Raw genomic sequence first — 20,412 nt, forward strand, 5'->3', positions numbered from 1 at the left:
ACCCCAGCCATTCATTTGGCCCACAAAAAAAGGGAACTGCAGTCAAACAAGGTTGCTGGCTGGCATTTTGGTGAATGACATAGACAATGTCTGATGCACAGGATGATATGGAAAACCTAGTCTGGTTCTACATAAATGAGAACGCTCATACGTGCATTAAGTGCCTAAAAAGTAAGCTGTGTGTGGTCATTTGTGTGCTGTACGGCGAGGTCTGCCGTGTGTGCACAATTCAAATGCAGTGTTATGCGGTTTTCATGGAATAGGTTATATGATTGCAGTTAAAATGGAGGAAATATTAAAGCTCTATCTCTCAAGTTTTTATAGCTTGATACCAGACAGAATTCAAGATTCAAAAATAAGGCTATTGCAGTGTGTGTGTGTGCCCATGACTTATTTAAAAAATGCACTTTTAGTGTATTTGAGAACTGTGTCAAATTATCTCCAGTGAAATACTCCAACATGTAACATGGGACATATTGTAAGCATGGAAGAGCAAGTTTTGTAGTAAATATTCAGGAAATAAAAAAAAAAAAGAAATCTGTTCTTGAATGTTTCCGGATAAACTATTTTCTTTCAGATACTAAAAGCTCAACTGTTTGTTTTCTGTTTGACAGGTCAACATGGTGATTGGCATTTTGGTATTTAATAAACTCGTTTCCAGAGATGGAATCCTAGATAAAAAGCTCAAACACAGAGCGGGGTAAGCAACAATTGGGTTGTTTTAAAGTATATGAAAGTTGTATCACCAATTTTCAATTACCGATATTCACTAAAATGCATTTGATTGATTGTGCTTTGAACTTTTATATAAGTGTAACAGTGTGTCTAACAGATTCCATTCATCTCAAAAGTTGCAGTTGCATTATTGTGAGGGAATGCAACTAAACAAACTAAACATAATAAAACACAAGTACAACAGTATTAAGTTAATAAGAATAAGGATTGAACAAATCTGAGCAGAAGTTTCACAACAATGTCACACGTTTAAAATTGTTGCAGTTCCGAAAATAATTTTATGAACTGTACATACAGAAGGAACCGGTTATTTTTCTTTCTAACTGTCAACTTTAATTACTGTGGTGTCTAGCATTTTCCAACAATAAATCCTCAGTGAGGTTAATGCTATTCTGGCATGGCACTAACTATGTGAAGAATTTGCTTGTGTTCTTACAACAATATATACGCAGATGTATGTTCTAAATTAGTGTAACAGAATTTGAAAATCAAAAATTTGTTTTAAAAGCCAAAAAATGATAAATAGAAATTCTGTGCCATTGATTATGTATTTGCAATTTCATTTAAATTCTATTTTTTATCATGAGAAAGAGAGGATGATAACAGAGTTCTTTTCAAAAACTTGTGTTCTCCAGTAGAACAGAAGTACTATAGCAGTAAACCTAAATTCATTCTATGGTGGAGAAAAATATTTCACAAGAGTATCATCACTTTCTTTATGCTTATAAAAATATCTCAAAACTTTGCATAATGGTAAACTACAGCATGTTTTACAGCTACATATTCTAGTATTCTGTCTTCCGGGCCAGCTTGTAGTTCGCAGTACCAATATCTGAATTCAAGCAACTATAGCAATGATATTTTCATTTTACTGTGTGTTACTGCTGTTGGTAAAGTTATTAAAGCTTCAATTTGAATTATTTTATGATTCTGGTAACAGTATCGTTCCTGAAAAGTTCAATTCATTGGTTAGATGAGCAGATTTGTTATAAATACTTTGGCTGGTGATTTGCATTTGATATTATTCAATTAGATATTTCTGATTTTCAGTTCTTTTCCCCGTCTTCTGACAAAAATAAACAAAAAGCCTTCATTTTGTTTCTTTTCCCTTTTCCTCCTTTTTCGTTAGAAAGTATTAATTTGTTAATCTCATCCTTGTCTACCTTGCTCCATCACCCTTCTTAACTATGTGATAACTCTGATGAAATATATATATAGTATTATAAAACTAGCCAAATTATTTTAAGAGTGGTAATAACTTAGTAATCTGCAGATCAGATTCATATCTGCTCTAATTATGTTGATTTCAGGAGTTGGACCAGCCACAGGTTTGGCTTCCCATGTTTTCTGAGGATGTCGGAGCTTACATTTAACTATATCATTTTTTTCAGCTACTCAGTTGTGTGCTAGAGAACTCTATTTGCTTATAGTATACTTTCCTGATGAACCAAATAACTTTCTAAAAGTGCGCAACTTAATAAAGAGGTACTTTATTTTAAAGTAAATGGATGAAGAACTAGAAATTATGCTGTCAGAAACAATCCAGCACTTCTTGGGAAGCGTATAGGTGCCCTGATCAAGAAACAATCCAGCTTCTGTAATAGCATGTGAAAGTGGCTTGGCAACAGCATTGCTTGCTACTACTTGGCAAATGAAGGGTCTCAAGTCATTCCTTGGGGCACAGGAATTTGTGCAGCATTTGGCTCCCATCAGAAAGGGGATTGCTGCTCATTTCTCAAATATCTGTAGCCAGCCATGCTCAGGAAGGCAAATGTATTCTTTCTGGCAAAGATTGGCGTCATACCTGTCAAAAGTTCATTCAGAGTTCAACTATAGAAATTATTTATGTAGAATTTAAGCAGCAAATGGTGCAAAGTGTGCTAACTCCTGCTATCCTCGCCTTAATAAATATACGGTGAATCAACAAGTGAAAAAAGAAGAGGATATGTTATCTTGATGGATCTCAGTGATTTTTTTCTGGATTAAGGGGTAGCATAAACGTATGCTCAGCCAGAAAGATTATATTTGGTCTTACAAACACATCAGATACTATTGTTATTTTCAATCTAGAGAACAGATCCATAGAGCTACGGAGAAAAAGCCACTGTAATAACGTTAAAGCATTGCCTATCAAGAATGGAAAGTATTTTCCCAAGCCTAATTTGAGTTTATCCAAGGCATTTTTAAGGTTTGCCCTTTAGAGTAGGTCTTTAACTGGTGTGAACTGGTGTGATTTCACTGACTTGCTTTCACACCCCATGATCAAATTTATACTAGGTTAAGGCTGAGCACTTTTTTTTTTACCAAGAGTCATCACTTGCGTTACCGAAATGGAAACCACTGGAGTTCAATGTTTGATTTGGGTGATATGTTTAAAAACATGTGAATGCTGGGTTTGGCAATAAGAAGGAATTCAGTCAGGTGAAATAATTGGCGACAAAAATGGGAGTGTTACCTTTCTTAACCATGTTCACTACTTTCCAGCTGGAAATAGGTAAAGCACCTTCCCTATTTATAATCACATGTCTCAATCAGCTATGGTTATCTCTGGTTCAGATAGCAGAAAGAAATGGAATAGCAAAAGTCTTTCTTTAGTCAGCTCAGGAAGTTGAATGCATGATGTACATAAAAGAAAATTTAAATTCCAGGTTTTGCCCTTTAACTCTTCTGATGGGTGCTGAAGTACAATTGTCCGTACAAAATGGTTTGAGCTTAATGCTTGTGTACTGTGTTTTATTAAAAGGCAAAACAGGTCACCTTTTTTTTAAGTACCAACTGATATTTATTTCATGAGATTCCATACATTTCAAGCCCTGTATTCAGACCTTCATATGGCATGAATAAAATCACTGCAGATGTTAGCGGGCCATTCACATCACTAGTACAAATCTGATTATACGGTATGCCAGTATTGATTTGATGCATGGATACATTTTGCAAGTTGTTCTCCCTGCTCTATAATTGTACATACTTCATACCCCTCCTGCTTATGTCCTATACTCTTTCTCAAGCAAGTCAGTCTGGATACAACAGTCTTTTCAGTGGTCTGAATAGAGGGATTTCTGTGTGTCTATCCTAGCACGTGCTTATGTTTACTGCAGTGTATTGAGCACTTTTGATCACTGGACATTTCGGGCCTTTTTTGGCTTAAATGGAAGAAATAGAGTCTGCATGAAATGAAGCCCCATAGCATTAACATTTAAAGCTAACAATAATGTAAAGTACAAAGTACAGTTTTGCAACAACCTCGAGCATTCATCCTGAATAAATCTACTTACTTTTTCTGCATGACGTCATATTTAAAAGCTAAATTTCAGTAGCAACGTTTTTTGGTGACAATTCAATATTTTGTTCTTTTTGTGGGTGTTCTGTTTGTTTGCAGTCAGATGAGTGAGCCTCATAGCGGTTTGACGCTCAAATGTGCCAAGTGTGGAGTAGTTTCAACAACAGCTTTGTCAGCCACCACCGCCAGTAATGCCATGTTAGTCCTGATCATTTACATCTTCTTGTTACAAATCTTATACAGTGCATGTGAGACAATAGTTTGATGATGACAACTGTGTTTGCTAACACTGTATAGAGTGCTGAGCACATTTAAATACTTTTAAAAAAATTGCAACCGTTTAATAACTGTATACAGGATATTCTTTAGAACATAAAGTACCGACACTGTTATATGCTTGTCTGTGATTTTCAAGTTAACTTGATAAAGTGCCATCCTTAAGTAAATTTTATTTTAATAGTGAGCTTTTAATCACTTGCTTACAATTTTACAATGCTGCTTTTCTCTTCTTTCAATAGGGCATCTCTTTGGAGTTCTTGTGTGGTGTTGCCACTTCTGGCCCTGACATGGATGTCTGCAGTTCTGGCCATGACAGACAAAAGATCAATATTGTTTCAGATTCTTTTTGCAGTATTTGATTCATTACAAGGCTTTGTTATTGTCATGGTCCATTGTATTCTCCGAAGGGAGGTGAGGAATGGCTTCCCAGTTTTCTAAAGGGCTGTGTTCCTGCTAATCTCTCAACTGCTGTTTGATATTGTGTACAGCTTGCTCTGCAGAAATATATTTTATAGAAAGAGAAAAATATTTTATGATGAGATGTAAAGAGGAACAAAGGGGAAAAAAGAGGGGCAAGATAATTAATTCCAGATGTAGAATGTCACTTTCAGTACAGAACCGTGCCCACTTAATTAGAGGGCACCTTTAATCAAACTCAAGTTCAGTCTGTTTTGAAGTGTTAGGCTTTCCCAGTATCGTGAGCGTAGGGAAATGCTAACACAAATGCCCCTTTCTTGAAGAACAAAAGCTATATATTTTTGCAGGCTGAAACACTGATCCATATACAACATGATTTCTGCTTATACTATCCTTAAAGAGGAGACAGAGCAAATATGTGGTAGGTAGGTAGGAGCTATCCTTTCAGTTCTACACACTCAGGTCCTAACATACATAAGCTACAGGGAAAAAGAGGAAAAAGACAGATGTATGCTTCGAAAACATTTAGGAAAAGCTGGTGTCCCTGACCTGCTTGTCACAACTCAAAGCCACCCATTCATTACTGAATTCACCACCACTCAAATCTGATATCAAAGCCATCACATTAAGTGCTCTTTAGCCAGACTCCAGCAAAGCTTCTGTAATGTAGCTAAAGCTACTAACTAACCTATTTATTGAAATGAGTTTGAGAGCATTCACCTGACAGCTTTGCTGGTATATCTGTAGAAGTGGGAACCTCTATCAAAAATGAGCAGACGGAGCCCAACTGAGGAAGAGCAACCTGTTCCACTGGCATATCTATTACAGAGCTCTTGTCTGTTTAGACTCTAAGTGTGTCATTTGCTATTTATCAACTCCAGGATATTTACCACATCCCAAAACAAATCACACTGTCCAGCACAGTTCCTTGTGATTGGCAGGAGCTATTCAAAGGGTATTCAGGATTGAAAAAATGGGAAGATGTTTCAGGAGAGATTTGTTGGCATCACTGAGTGAGTAATCTCACACAGTAGTTTTCCTTCCCACCATTCACAGTTTTCATACATTGAAATTCACCATATCATCAAAAACAAGTATGAGTGACACAATTTAGAGTTCATATTTTAACATCTCGTTCTTGTTCTGCTTACAGGTAGGACTGTGATGATGGAGGTGGAATTAGTTTTTTCTATTAGTCAACTCAGCTTTCAAATTTATGGGGTATCCTGACTTGAATAACTTTTAATTCAGTGATTCTTAGTGCAAGCAGTATGCAAAAATATCTTCTTGTAAAGATGTTGATACAAGAATTTAGAATCTTGGTTGTTTTTGTGTGTGCAAATCAATAGCTAGTTATAGTTTACTTTATTGACTACTTTTTTAGAAAATCACATATACAGATCTCATCTAATTCCTACTTAAAGGAATTATTCCATTAAGCCAATCTTGACAGTTATGGACCTGATCCTAACACTGAAATCCTAAAAGGACGGCATCTAATAAGATAGCTAATCAGGATATATATATAGCACTTTAAAAATGACTTTATGAGAAAATTTCCCAGCGAGGCCCCAGAAGCACCAAAGTATAATCTAATTGTCCCTTATCACAAAGGGGAAGGAGTTTTTTTCATTAGTCATGAAAAATTAGGCAGAAATAAATGTACAGTGACAACTTACCCACTAATCAAAAGATTAGCTCCAGTCAAGATGATGGCAGTGAAGGTGGTGGAATACATAGAAGCGTAGACGTACTGCTTTACGTAGACGTACGTAGACGTACTACTGTTTAAACTCTAGCTGACATTACACATTGCATCTTCTCTTATCCTCCAGATCTAAAGTGTAGACTGGACAAAACACTTAAGGAACTAATTAAGGTAATTTTTTTGTGAGGAAAAGAAAAGTTCTTCAAGGACAGCAAATAAGTAAAAGATGTGCTTGAGACTTTTTTTTTTTCCAAAAATATGTTGTATGGACCAGTTTACGGCAGCAAAGACATAACAGTTAACTCCAACAAGTTCCTATACAGAAGAAGGCTTAACTCCAAGGAGTTAAGTCACATTTCAAACTGTCTCCTTAGTGTAGCTGATGAGACCCTTAGGTCAATCCCTAGAATAAGCCAAGACAGTGGCTATCACGCACAGCATGCAGTGCAGTCCTTGCACTGCACAGGATACTTCCTCAGCTGAAAGAATAATCTGTTCCTTTCTGTTGTCTGCAAAAGTGTTTTGCTCTGCCAGTGCATGTCTGTGAAACCCTGCCAACATATTTATCACTCTTGATGACAACTACAAAGCTATCTCATCTAATATTTATAGCATGCCAGCACAGGCAAAACAATAATTCTGACTGTCAGAAAAAAAATTGTTCAGTGGAATATATCACAACAAATTTCAAAGAGGGCAGCTCTGCTTTACTATGCCCTTATTATTGTTACTTTACAAAGAGAGCTAGACTTTTACAATTATGTATGAAATCCATTTGGTTTCCTGTAATTATACTGACCTAAACGTAGATAATAGAAATATTTTTGACTTTCTCTGCTTCCAAAAGTATGAGTATGCTCTATCTGTAATGTTGTGTGAGAAGGGCTACATTAGGGAGCCAAGGAGGTTCGCTAACTAAGACATAAAACTGAAAGAGAAGTAAGAGATGTGCTGTGTCTGGTTCTGCCCTCCAGAACCAGCTCAGGGTCTTTGGGAAACACAAATCTTTCTATAATTCAGTTTCCTAACTTCTCAAGTAAACATAATAATACTTCAGTTTTCATATAAACCACTTTAGAAATTAGGAAGGAAAAATGCAAAGAGTTAGGTATCACTGCTTTATGTTAGCCAGCCTGGAGAGCCTGCTATTTTTTCTCTTGTTCGTGCTGTTTAAATATCTAATTGGGCGTTGGAAGAATGTGCGGTATACGTTACAGAGCAGAGGCTGATAGGAAAAGCTAGTGCTAAAGCTTCTTCACCATCAGAGCAAAATGGTTTGCCTGACCTGCCTGATCACAAGATTGTCTAAAGCTAATTTGAATCATACTGAGTAACTCTGCTCGCTGCTGCTGATGGGAGGAAACCGCATGTGTTTTCTCCTTTTGCTGTGCTTGGTTGACTAGAGTGCATTTGAATTAAGTGCATCATTGGCATCTGAAGCCCACATTTCTGTATTGCAGGAGAAAAAATAAAAGAGTACATGAGTCGGGAGAGGGTAAGTTATAAAAGCTTTGAGTTGGTTACTGTTGCTAAGGAAACCACTTCCTTGGTATCCGCACGTTCATCACATCTGCCTCTCCTGCTCTGCCTGGCTCTATGAAAATCTTGTAACTCGATGTTAGAAGCAGGGGGAACAGGATTATGCTTCAAAATAAGATAAAGAGAGCACAGTCTTTACGTATTCAAACAACAATTTTGAATAACTGGTTTTAAAAAACAAGCAAGTATTTGGGCACCTGTACTTTTTGTTTATTTCTGCTTTGTGCGAGGATGCCTAGAGGTTGCAACATATGTCAGTATTAGAGACACAACTAGATTGACATTCTCTTGACATGTTCAAATAGTATATTGCTTGCATTTAGAAAATGTTGTAAGAAACATGCACATTTAAGAGTATTCTAACATCAGGAGTCACCGTTCTGTTGCAGAAAGTGCCAAAAGCTTCATTCTTCTTTCTGTTCTATATTAGTCTTCTTCCACCTGCAGCAGCCACTTAGCAAGACTGCAGAACACTTTTACTCATTTAAGGGCTGAGCACTTTAAAATAATGCTTACTAATTACAAAAAGAAATACTTTTTTTTCCATTTCATTTTCCCTTTTGTGAAAGCCCTCAAAGAGCTTGCAGTAGAATATGATGTATTCAGAGGGGAAGCCTTATGTTCAGCTTCAGTTAATGAATTACCCTCTTTTGCTGCTCACAAAATGTCCATGAGTAGAATACGATTTTCTCTCTTTTAATTCTTCTAAATCAGACATCAAATAATTTGTACAGATAATACATGGAATATAGATTTTGGGTGGGCATTTCGTTAACAATATTTTCATATTCAGACAAGGAATGATCCTAGTTTGTTTTGGCTGGAGGTCACCCAAGTACGTGCCTGTTTTCCAAGTCACATCTTGCAGTCAGGTTGCTAATATGAACACATGAAATTATGGAATCAAAAAATTCAGGTTTTAAAACATTTCCAGTATACTGTCAAAACACTGGTAAAGATACACCTTTCCTTTCCAAAAGTTACCTTGCTACCTTTACCATGGTATGTGTGAGAATTCAGCAAAATATATTTGCACTGTACTGTCAGCAAACAGGAACTGCATTTTTCCTTTGGATATGGCTCTCTGTTGAACCACATCTTTCTGGAAAAATGGTTGCATAATAATGCCTGGTTAAAAGTACGCTCTACTCAAAATCAAAGCGTTTCCTGTGAAAAGGCAGTTTCTGAAATTTCTTTGTGATTTAGGGCAAGTTTTCAAATTGACCTCATGGATCATACTAACTAAACAATAATTCTTCAGAATTTCCACTTTTTTAGTTTTAAGAAGTCGGACTCCATTCATATAGTCCATTCTTATTATTATTGTACTCTCCTTGAAGTTGTTTTCCCTATACATAGAGTTAGAGCTTATGATTTGAATCAGAAACGTCTTGCAAACTGACTTATTCTTTAAAGTATAATGAGAAGAGCACTATGTATCTTCTAAGAATCTTATATTTATCAAGCAGAAAACTGATTTTATTTTGCAGCAGTCTCTGTATTAAGCCTGCTTTTAGACTTGTACCAAACTGAGTGAGAAGACAAGAGACAAATGCTATCACCCAAGAGAAATTTGGGTTGCGTACCAAGTCATCCCTGACTGCTGGTTAATTCTGTCCATTGGTAAATTTAATTTTGGGGTTTTCATGTCATTGACTGACAGACTTTGCACCAGCTACAAAATACAGAAAAAGTATGAATGGCAGTTAGGCGTGTATGTTTACTGGCTCTGATTTATTCAGTATGCTACAGAAAAGCCATGCATTGTATTCCTTACAGTTTAACTTAATCTTTAATAGCATTAGAGTATGTGATGTTGCACAAGAATCAGTATAAGACATTGTTTTCACAGGTTCAAGATGCATTCAGATGTCGACTAAGAAATTGCCAGGATCCAATCAATGCAGATTCTTCGAGTTCTTTTCCTAATGGACATGCTCAAATAATGGTTAGCTTTTTTTTCCTTTGACTCTTAATTTAGTGTTCCTATCCAAAAGAAAAGAACTTACAGTACTGTACATGGCAAGTATGCACAGCTGAAATATTAACACCATTTTAAAGCATAATTCTGTTTAGGTCATTATGTCCTTGATTAAATCTCTTAGAAACTTTTAAATTATTGGTGTGATCACTTAGTGAAGCACAATGAGTTAGTATCTTCTACCACTGTTCTTTATGACGAAAGATTCTTGCATAGAACAAGGAGAAAGTAATCTAATAATATATAATGAAATTTTTATACTATTGGTATAAAAAGCACTGACACATTTGAGAGTTCTCTTCAGGAAGGCTTCAAAAATATTTCCCCCAAAATTAATCCAGACAAGGAGAAAGTGTTGGAGATTCTATTCCACTAGACACTGTTCTAGAAGGGGAATCTATTTAGTAGCTTGAACTAAGAAGATAGATAGTGAAAGGATTGCTATACCAATTTGGATTTACTAATATCATTAGGTGTACATTAGGACAAAATATTGATCCCTTCACTTTCAATGACAGTTTGTCGTTGATCATAATAGGGACAGGATGAGGCCCTAAAAATGCAAGGCTCAGTGAGCAGATGCCCTTGAAAAAAATGGTGAACCAGAAAGAACCCAATGTTTAGATTTCACAGTCAAGAAGGAGGTCAGTTTTAGTAAATATTTTTCCTAGAATAAACCTTTCATGGAAATAAAAATGTAACTGAAAAGTACTTGAATTCTATACTAAAATAAGTAGTATTTGTTTAACTATGAAAAGTGACCTTGGATTCTCAACTGTTAAAATTCATTCTTAGTTCTGACAATTTTTTTTACTCATTGAAGTACGTAATAGCTATTTGCCCAGAATACGAAGCTTACTCTGATTACATTAGTATCAAGGATTGACAGAATGTTATATAACAAATTACCACGTAATAACAAATTAATAAAGTTTCAGATAGAGTAGACTAATTGGATTGCATTTATTCACAGTAATTTGTATTGCAGGCTATTGTCCATATAAAATTATTATAAAATTATTATGAAAAGCCTCCTTAAAGATGATCCTTCCGTGAGATTTAGAAGTTACTCTTCCATATACTGAAAAAACTATACACTGTATCGTTTTATTAAAATTATATACTCCCACCTATTTTATTTTATTTTTTCTGGTCAGGCAGCATACTTTGAAAACCACCCAGTTATACTTTAGGAAACTTTGTAAAGCTCTGCTGTTGTAAAACAATATACTTCACCTTCTCAGCAACAAGAACCACTTTTAAGAGACTATGACTCTGTAAGTAGGACATTTTGGAAGCGCTAGCTGGCAAAAAGGTATTGTGGTTAGTTTTCAATTAATAATGGCTGTCCTTTTTTATTGTTTCTTGTTACAGACTGATTTTGAAAAGGACGTGGACATCGCTTGTCGGTCAGGTAAGGACGTTGGGACAGTCATTTAGTCACCAAAAGAGAAGTCTCATACTATTTCCTTGTGAAGTAAAAGTAAGAAAAATATCAGGCTCTAATTGACTCCAACTTAAATTTATAATTGTAAAATTGATGCCACTGTATGAATTCATTTATTTCATTTTCTTATAAAAGCATTTTACTAGAATTCCATAGTTGGGAAGCACCCTACAGGTATGGCTGTCTCTTAGAAATCAAATGGCTTTGGAGAGAAAATCAGCCTCAGACATGAAATTTTCCTTGCCCTGGTACACAAGCAAATATGAAATAGTCATTTTGCTACCAAGCAATTTTTTTGATGCATTTTAAAAGCTATATATAGGAAGGATGCATCAATCTGATAGTTTTAAAGAGGATAACTTTTCTAAGTCTCTAAGTGAAGTCAGCAATTGCTTAAGCAACATGGTATAAGGAAAATGAAATTTGATTCCACTTTATCGCAAGTTTGTTTTTAAGACATTTCAGTACTCTGAATTTTAACTGGTCAGCTTTGCCTGCTTCTGCATTTAAAAATTTTTCACATTTTCACTGATTTACTTTCCCAACTTTGCTTAAATAAAGCACATACTGAAAAATAAATGATCTTTTAAACCCTAGAGAAATTTTAGGTCTAAGATATATCTCCAAAGGATATTTTTTTCTACAGAGGTAAGTCTACCTAGACACCCTCTATTTTCAATGAGGAGAGACAGAGACAGCATGCCTCCTCTGCAGGGTGAGTTAGGGCAGGAGTCTAACTTAGCTGTTCCCCATCACCCACCCGGAGGATACTGTCTCTCTTCTCTGGCTGTAAGGGGAGACGAGAAGGATGATCTTACTAAGGTAAAGTTTGAGTTTCCAGTTACTCACCCTTAAAAATTGCCAGTTCAGTTTATTGCAATAAGGTACTGCTGGTTCTGTTATTTTAGCTTTATTGTACATGTGTGTGTTGAAAGGCGCAAGGCAGTATATTGTAATGCAAATGCATGGCTGTTGCCAACTCTTGCAGAGAAAAGTCCAGTTTTAGTCCATTTAGCTCCCCTTTTTACCTTTGTCAACATAGCTCTGCAATTCAGGCAGCCATGTCAGGGACAGCCTTAAGGAGGTGGACTTTGCATGCTATTATGAATGGGCTTTACTGCGTATAAAATTAAGTTCAGTTTCCTTTAATAGAAGATAATAGGTTATTGGGTGAACTTAAAATGCGTGACTGGAAACAATGCAGCAACCACTTTGCCTTACATAAAATGGACTGGGGTAAAGGGCAGGTGCCCTTTTGCTAAGTCACAGAGTTGGGTATCTGCAAATGCCCTCATCCTTCACTTGTGTAACATTATTTAGAGGGAAATTATTCTCTTCATAGTTGAAAAATCAGGGAGAGTTTTGTGCGATGTAGCAGAGTGGGCTGCCTGATGAGCTGTTTGCTGTGGAACGTCGCAGTGAACTGACAGGTCCTGCAGGATCTGGGTCGTCAGGACCCTCCGGCTATGAAAGGGGATCTAAATGTAGCACTTGAGATGCTCCAAGTCATCTTACAGTCTGAGCCCGTGAGCTGGATTTCATTGCACAAGTTAGCACTGTTTAAATTAACCTATTATTTTAAATTGGAACAAGAAAATTTTTGCACCTAACTAGAACATGCCCAGTAGTAGGTTATTTTTAAAAATTTCATTCTTACTATATAGCCTTCTTATTTTATTACAAATCCTGAATTATATACTTATATTTAGTTTTTAAGAGAAATTGAGTAGAGTCTTTGCTCCTGAATGCATCCTTCAATGCCCCTGGAAGTTTTGTATTAGGTAAGGAAACTGATAACTTTTACATGTAGGGCTTAACCTAATAAAAAGTGCTGGATGTTGCTACAACCTTGACCAGGGAAACCTTCACCAAAAGCGGATTATGACTGTTTTATGAGACATATTTCTATTTTTTATAAGCTTACCAAATGTGGCAAAATATGTCTTTCTGATACCAGTGGAATTCCTTCCCAATCTAGTTATATACAGAAGAGTTAAAATAAAATCAGTGAAAAAGAACATTTAGGAGCTCAGGAACACATGTCTATAGTTATAATCTTACAGTAGATCATTAGGATGGATTTACAAAATGATTCTGCCTTACAATCTGTTTTGACATTTTCCAAGAGGTTATGTGGAGTTAATAATGGCAGTACAGATGTCATAGTGTATTTTTTTGGAAACCCTTAATCAAGTTCCACATGGCAGGCTTTTGCTTAAGCTGTAGGTCACCTAAGATCTATGTGAGAAAGTAGAAGTGATTGAAGGTCTGTTTTTAATGTATATAAATGGCATGAGGCTTAATCAGAAATCTATGTCAATTATATACAGTAGATTAAGAGATGTTAATAAAACAAAACCTTTTTCAAAGCAATATTTATAGAATAAAAGTTATTAAATGGATGAAAAAGAGTTAAAATGCAGTGTTAAAGGGAACACTGCTAAATAAGGCCACAACAAAAAGCAGAATTAGACAGGCATCGTTTCACATGGTAAGAATTCTATTCTCTGATCCACAGTTCTGCATAAAGACATCGGACCTTGCCGAGCAGCTACTATAACAGGAACACTTTCTAGAATTTCACTAAACGATGAAGAGGAGGAAAAGGGACCAAACCCTGAAGGAATGAGCTACTCTACCTTGCCTGGAAACATCATCTCCAAAGTCATCATTCAGCAGCCCACAGGTCTCCACATGCCTATGAGTATGAGCGAACTGGCCAATCAGTGTTTGAAAAAAGACAACAGCGAGCTGCGGAGGACTGTGTATTTATGCACTGATGATAACTTGAGAGGTGCAGATATGGACATAGTCCATCCTCAAGAACGGATGATAGAAAGCGACTACATAGTTATGCCCCGGGGCTCAGTAAATACCCAGCCATCACTGAAAGATGACAGCAAAATGAATATAGGCATGGATACGTTACCTCATGAAAGGCTGTTACACTACAAAGTTAATCCAGAATTCAATATGAATCCCTCTGTAATGGACCAATTTAATATCAATTTAGACCAGCATCTTCCCACCCAAGAACATATGCAGAGTTTACCATTTGAGCCCCGCACAGCAGTAAAAAACTTCATTGCCTCAGAGCTGGATGACAATGCGGGATTATCGAGAAGTGAAACTGGATCCACAATATCCATGAGCTCTTTAGAGGTCAGTGGCACATAAACAAATTGCATGCTCTGTTGTTCTAATTATATGGTAAAATAATAAAATGTGGCTTATGTTCACGGTTTGCTGCTAATGTCTTAAATCAGCATGAGTTATCGTTTGGAATCTTGCACTGCCGTTCATATTCCTCTTAGTATCAGAAGTATTTGTACCTAGAAAACAAGGGTGAAGTTTCAGAACCATTCAGTATGAAACTGTACAATTCTAGAGGTTCAACATGCCACACAACTGCAAAGTATTTCAATATCTACCAGGTAAAGTCCACTGGAAAATACTGTTATCGTGAGAAGAAAAATTATTCCTGAAAAATGCACGTGATAATCATTGACCCCCGCCTGCAAGCACAAGTAATTGAAAATATTTGTCATTTTTTTGCTGACAGAATGTGTCTCATGTAAAGAGAGCCAGTATGATAGGTCTGATTCTGCTCTCTCTAGTGTAAATCCTGGATGGTTCCATCCAGTAGTTCACCATTTAGTGGTTTAGTTTGAATGCACAGATATATGTTTGTGCGGGCATCAGTACAACTGACATGTGCAATAGGTACAGGTAGGCTTCTGGCGGAGCATGCTAGATGCCAGTCAGGTTGTAAAAGTGAACTGAGAAGCTTTTAGAAGACATTACAAGTCATTACTAGAATCTGTCTGTAGGATTTAAACATTATAAATGTGAAAACTACTTACCATCTTTACTTAAGCTCAAAGAGTCAAATTTCTTAATGTCATTCTTACTGAGTCTTTACTTATGCAAAACCACCAGAGAGGTAGAGTTGATTTCGTGCACGGTCCCCTTTAAGAATTGGAAATACATTTTACTAGCATTTCAAATGTTATGAAAGTCAGCATTTGATGGGAAAGAAAAAGACAAATGAGGAAAATAAGGTACTACCTTACTTTCTGAAGGAAGTTACAGCTGAAAGCAAATGTGCTGTATATGCAAACTTGAAGCCATGAGCTATTAGTCTACAATGTTTGGAGTGCTCTGTGTAGCAAAGCACAGGGTCTCCATTTTTCAATTCTCAGACACAGAACTGTAGCTCATGCTTTGTAGACATAAGGGATGCTTATGGATATTTTAAAATGGAGTAGGAGTTTTATGTGTATATTAACTGGAGAATATGGGCAGAAGATCAGAATTTAGTTTCTCTTTTGAAGAGATGCTTTTAAAAGTTTTGAAAGTAAAAAATTTGCCTTGTTCTTTGTATTATGCATGTACTATCATGAGTTTTTGCAAGAAAGCCATAACTAAAAAAAAAAAAAAAAAATTGAAAAATGGAATATCAGGCTTTGTAAGTAAGCAAAATAGTGACTAATTTTTGTGTTTTCTGTTTAAAGTGAATGTATATAATTTCAGGAAAAGTTTTCACATGGGTTTCTAAAATGTAGTGTAAGTGCTTGCCCACTCAGTGCTCAGACTGACTCTTTTTAAGCAACTTTACATTAAGTTACAGCACTCAGCTCAGGTGTATTAGTTAATAGATCTTAGGTGGTGCACAGGAGTTCTCCATTTTAATGCAACACAAAAACAGGATAGCTTAAGTCACCTGCCAGCAGTATCCCCTTCTGTCTATCTCCAGGACTATCTTTCAGATACTTTTAGTCAGATATGGAGGCTCAAATTCAGTCTGTTTAAGGTCAGATGTGTAAATGAGATATTTAAGGAAGGATCATAGTTCCCTGAGGAGACAGACATAACTGCAAGAGCTGTCCACTCCGTCTGAGGTCTAAATTGCTCTCTGGAGATGCTTCTTTCTTTCCACTGGTGATAGAGAAAACCTAGGAGACCTAGCAGAAGGATACCTTAGTTAAGCTGGAAAAATTAGGACAACAATTTCTGCATCTCACAGAGTTCCAGTTCCTGAGGCCGCTTAGGAAAATATGCTTGAAAATCCATGAGTATATTGTACTGCTCCTCTAGAGCTAAAATCTTTTGCTGCGTTTGTATCATATTTTAAGTTCACCTCTAAAGTGTGGCCTAGATACCTGATCTGAATCACCACTCTGTATATCATTTTTGTGTTCGTAAGAGACTACTAAAAATATAGTAGAAAATACAGTAAAATAAATAAAATATAGTAGTAAATATGTAGCCTCTTCTAACTTGGTAAACATATTAGGTTTAGAAAGTTGTATTTTAGTCCATACAGTTGTAAATAGTTAGGTTGTTAGGCCTAACTGAACCCAATATAATCCATGTATTAGGAAAAAAACAGATAGTAGGGCAGATCAAAAATGAGAGGAACTGTTTTGATTTTTGAGCCTACTTTTGCGGTCAAGACTATTTGGTTGTATCGCATTATTTCATCTTTTGATAAAGATGTGCTGCAATGGATTGAAGATGTGAATGTGGAAAGCATTGTGTGTAAAAATAGATCAGGGACACTAGCAGACCCAGAGCAAGCCAAAGAACGTGAATGTGTGTTATGCAGGCAAGGTGTATGAAGCAAGTGTTGAGGCAAAGCCCCCAGATGCTATTGGCTAGAATTGACCAGCTTGATTAACTTTTATCGCTGCCAGAAACAAATTAAAGAAGCGAGAGGAAGGGATTTCCTTCAATATATTTTTGAAAACTCCAGTAATATATGATTTTAGGTTTCAGGACCTTTTAAAAGACAAGTCTGTGTCAGGCATGGCTAAGCTGCAATACCTGCAGCAAAACCTGCAGCAGGACATGCCAAGATGGTTCTGCCCATGTTTTCCAAGACAGAGAGTATGGCTAGACCAGCTCTAAAGGAGAACTTGTGAGCAGCGGGAAGCTTCTCCAGCAGCTGGTCCTGCTCTTCCACCCCAGACCAGCGTGGGAGCGAGGGAGTTCTTCTGTGCAGAGGCAGCTCCACCTCACTGGGCTGAGGGCTCCCCGAAACAGGCAGGGGGAACACCTGCTGTACCCTGTACGTCGTGCAGGGAGCTGAGTCCTGCCACGACTTTCCAGTGTAGATTTCCTGGTGGTTTCTCCGGGATTACTGTGCTGCTATTATTTTTTACCATGTAACTATACAGTAATCATGAGTTACCACGTACATAAAGTGCAGTTAGGCCATTTGTGACCTCTATTGACATTATTTATTTATTTATTGTTTTGAGGTCAGGAATTATTAGGAACATAATAATGGTAATAGTTTTACAGTGGTTGGGGAAAGTATTTATCATCTTATCAGAATGGCTTTCGCTGTTATATGACCCATTTTCAGCTCAGAGCTGCCCCAGCTTCTAATTTCAGGAATATAATTGCAAATTCACAAACACTTCAAGCCACAGAAATACTTCAGGCATAGCTGTTTGCAACTGGACACCCAGTCAAATACAGTATATTAATGTACATCCAATTATTCTTATTTGACATCTGCATTTAGATGCAGCAGATATTTGTCTTTGTGGTCATAAAACTGAACCAGCAGAATTAGAAGCCACTTTGGAAAATACAGGCTATAAGTTTTTTCACATCATAAAAGAAAATGATTTCTTTTAAAGTTCATTTCCATCTTACTGCTGAAATGCTAGAGTATTATATTTAATGGAACCAGTCTGCAGGAACATATACATTACCATTCAAAGAATTCAATATATTTGGAAAATTTAGCTTTAGGGTAACAGACTTACTGTCCTACATTTGTAAAAACTGATTGTTTTCTATATTTTGCACATTTCAGAAAAAAAGATGACCCACTCTTAGAACAATATGTGTCTATTCAAATAATTAATAAGTGTATATAGAGTCAGATACGTAGCCTAAAAATCAAAAAATATGAAAAGTGAAGGCTGAAACATCTGGTCTTTTTCACGTTGTCTTTTATTTAGATTTTGTATTCATTATGATAAGTGGAGATACATGTTTTGGACGGAACTGTAATATTAGTACAAGAAGGTATGTCCTGACTTCTAACTCTGCAGGTAGGATCCATTAGATGGTAAGGGAGATGTCTAAATCTAGGCATTCCCCTTCTGATATAGAAAGGAGCTTTTCATGTTAGGCTCCTCTTTAGAGTCAGTGAAGATAAATAGTCACTTTTAGACTACTTTTAGACATCTGCTTTAGGATGAAGTAAATCACATGCTTTCAGTGCTGGTATCTCTCTACTGGCCCCATAAAGGAAGCCAGAATGAGTATTCAGACATAGACATCAAAAATGTAGATGCCCTAAATGAATCCTGCAGTATGTCACAAACTTTCTTCTAGTTTTTATGTCTACATATTTTTATCACAAGAAAAATGCTTAGCTAGGAGAAATCAAATGCTTTATTGCATAAGGAAGATTTTCAGCTTTCAGAAAGATAGGTATCTGAGAATGCCATAATATTTACATACAAGTATTACCCAGATAGGTATGAAATTAAGGATCTATAGATTCCATGTGTGCAAGTGAGAGATTTTTTATATTTTATTTGTTATGTTCCCAAAAGTTTTCCTGTGATTATAGGCGCAAGTAGGCATATTAGTACATCACTGAGTTTCTTAAAGAGGAGTAATTGAACATCTGGCTAATCTCCTACACATGCCTCATATGCATGGATTGAAGTTGGCTTTGCTATCTTGGCATCAAAGTGGCTTGGAGAGTGCTCTTCCAGTTCAAAGTGTTTGGGTTTTAATGAAGGAAGAACTCTGAATACACTCTTTGGGATTTTTTTTTTTTTTTTGAAAACTTACATTTAGAGTACTGTGCTCATTAAAATGAAATTACTTTGAAGTGAATCAGCACGTTCCTAGCCTCTTAGATACAGAGAAAGGTTAGGAGGTCTAAATGTAGAGGAAGAGGGTGATCTGTGCAGCATAACTCCAAGATAAGTAGTTCTTTACCCTTTGTCGTGAAAAAATGCAAGAGGGAGTAGATCACCTGCTACCTGACTATGTGAGGAGACTTGGATCAGTACCTTTGTGGAACAGGAATAATGGATTATTTCAAGGGAATGGTTTGTGTAGTGCGAGCAGAAATGGGAAAGAGCAAAGAAAAAGAAAGAGAAAAGAGCTGAAAGGAGTTGTAACTATTATAAAGGAAGGACATGCAAAGACAAGCAATAGAAATGTTTATTGCAGGGAAAAAAGAGCATCTGCTATATCAGAAGGGAAGGAAAAGTATATGTGGATTGGGTTGATGAGTGAAATAAGATAAACAGAGAAAAGAAGGAACCTTATGTAAGGGACTGCTGCAGGATAATTTAGTAGGGAAGTAATTTTTTTTTTTTTTCAGTACTCTAATTTGAATGAAAGGACTTCCTGGAATGGTTTGCCAAGTAAAGGACTGGAATTCTCTTCCTCATCTCTTATTTCCCTTTTTTAATTTTTCTGTCCCAGTTTCTGCTTTGAAATCTTTGGGTGGATAAACACATAAAGCTCCTAGGTAGGAACAAGTCGATCATATGACCAAAATGCCCTTCTGTACTCATTCACTAATACATTCAAAGAAAGTCACCACCAGAACTCCTTGACCAAAGAGCAGATGTGGGACTTCGAGAAAAAATACTCTTGCAGCTGAGGAAATAGAGAGATGCAGGATAAAGAAAAGATAGCAAAGTGCAAAGAAAAGGAAAAGGTGTGGATAGAGAGGAGAGAAAAGAAAGATAGAAATGACAAAAAAGAAGAAAGATGACAGAATAGAGAAGAGGCTTAAAATTGAAGAGTTATAAATAACAAAATAAAAGCATAAGGAAAGGAGTAAGGTATTAAAAAAATAGGAAAGGAGAGAAGAAATAAATACTTAAAATGGTCAATCTTGTCAATAAAGTGGCAGAGGATCAGGCAGAACAAAAGCAGAATGTACTGTGGAGTCATTCTGATTTATGATATGAGATGTAAAAAAGAAAAAAAGGCAGAGAGAATAAAAATAGAGAAACAAGCACTGCAGGAAT

General features: G+C 36.4%; 1 protein-coding gene across 5 annotated transcripts in view; it reads left to right on the forward strand.

The window, feature by feature from the left end:
- The window catches only part of ADGRB3 (adhesion G protein-coupled receptor B3), a 461,840-nt gene that overhangs the window by 425,366 nt on the left and 16,062 nt on the right, over positions 1-20,412 (forward strand). For 4 of the 5 annotated variants that reach the window (XM_009689155.2, XM_068937480.1, XM_068937482.1 and 1 more), the window contains 6 exons: positions 615-700; positions 4,118-4,216; positions 4,537-4,708; positions 9,814-9,909; positions 11,317-11,356; positions 13,908-14,551. In XM_009689155.2, coding sequence (XP_009687450.2) covers positions 615-700; positions 4,118-4,216; positions 4,537-4,708; positions 9,814-9,909; positions 11,317-11,356; positions 13,908-14,551 — 1,137 coding nt within the window. The remainder of the gene's footprint in view (positions 1-614; positions 701-4,117; positions 4,217-4,536; positions 4,709-9,813; positions 9,910-11,316; positions 11,357-13,907; positions 14,552-20,412) is intronic. The other variant, XM_068937481.1, reaches the window with a different exon arrangement.

This window comes from Struthio camelus, chromosome 3, assembly GCF_040807025.1.
Source record: "Struthio camelus isolate bStrCam1 chromosome 3, bStrCam1.hap1, whole genome shotgun sequence".
NCBI classification, from domain to species: Eukaryota; Metazoa; Chordata; class Aves; order Struthioniformes; family Struthionidae; genus Struthio; species Struthio camelus.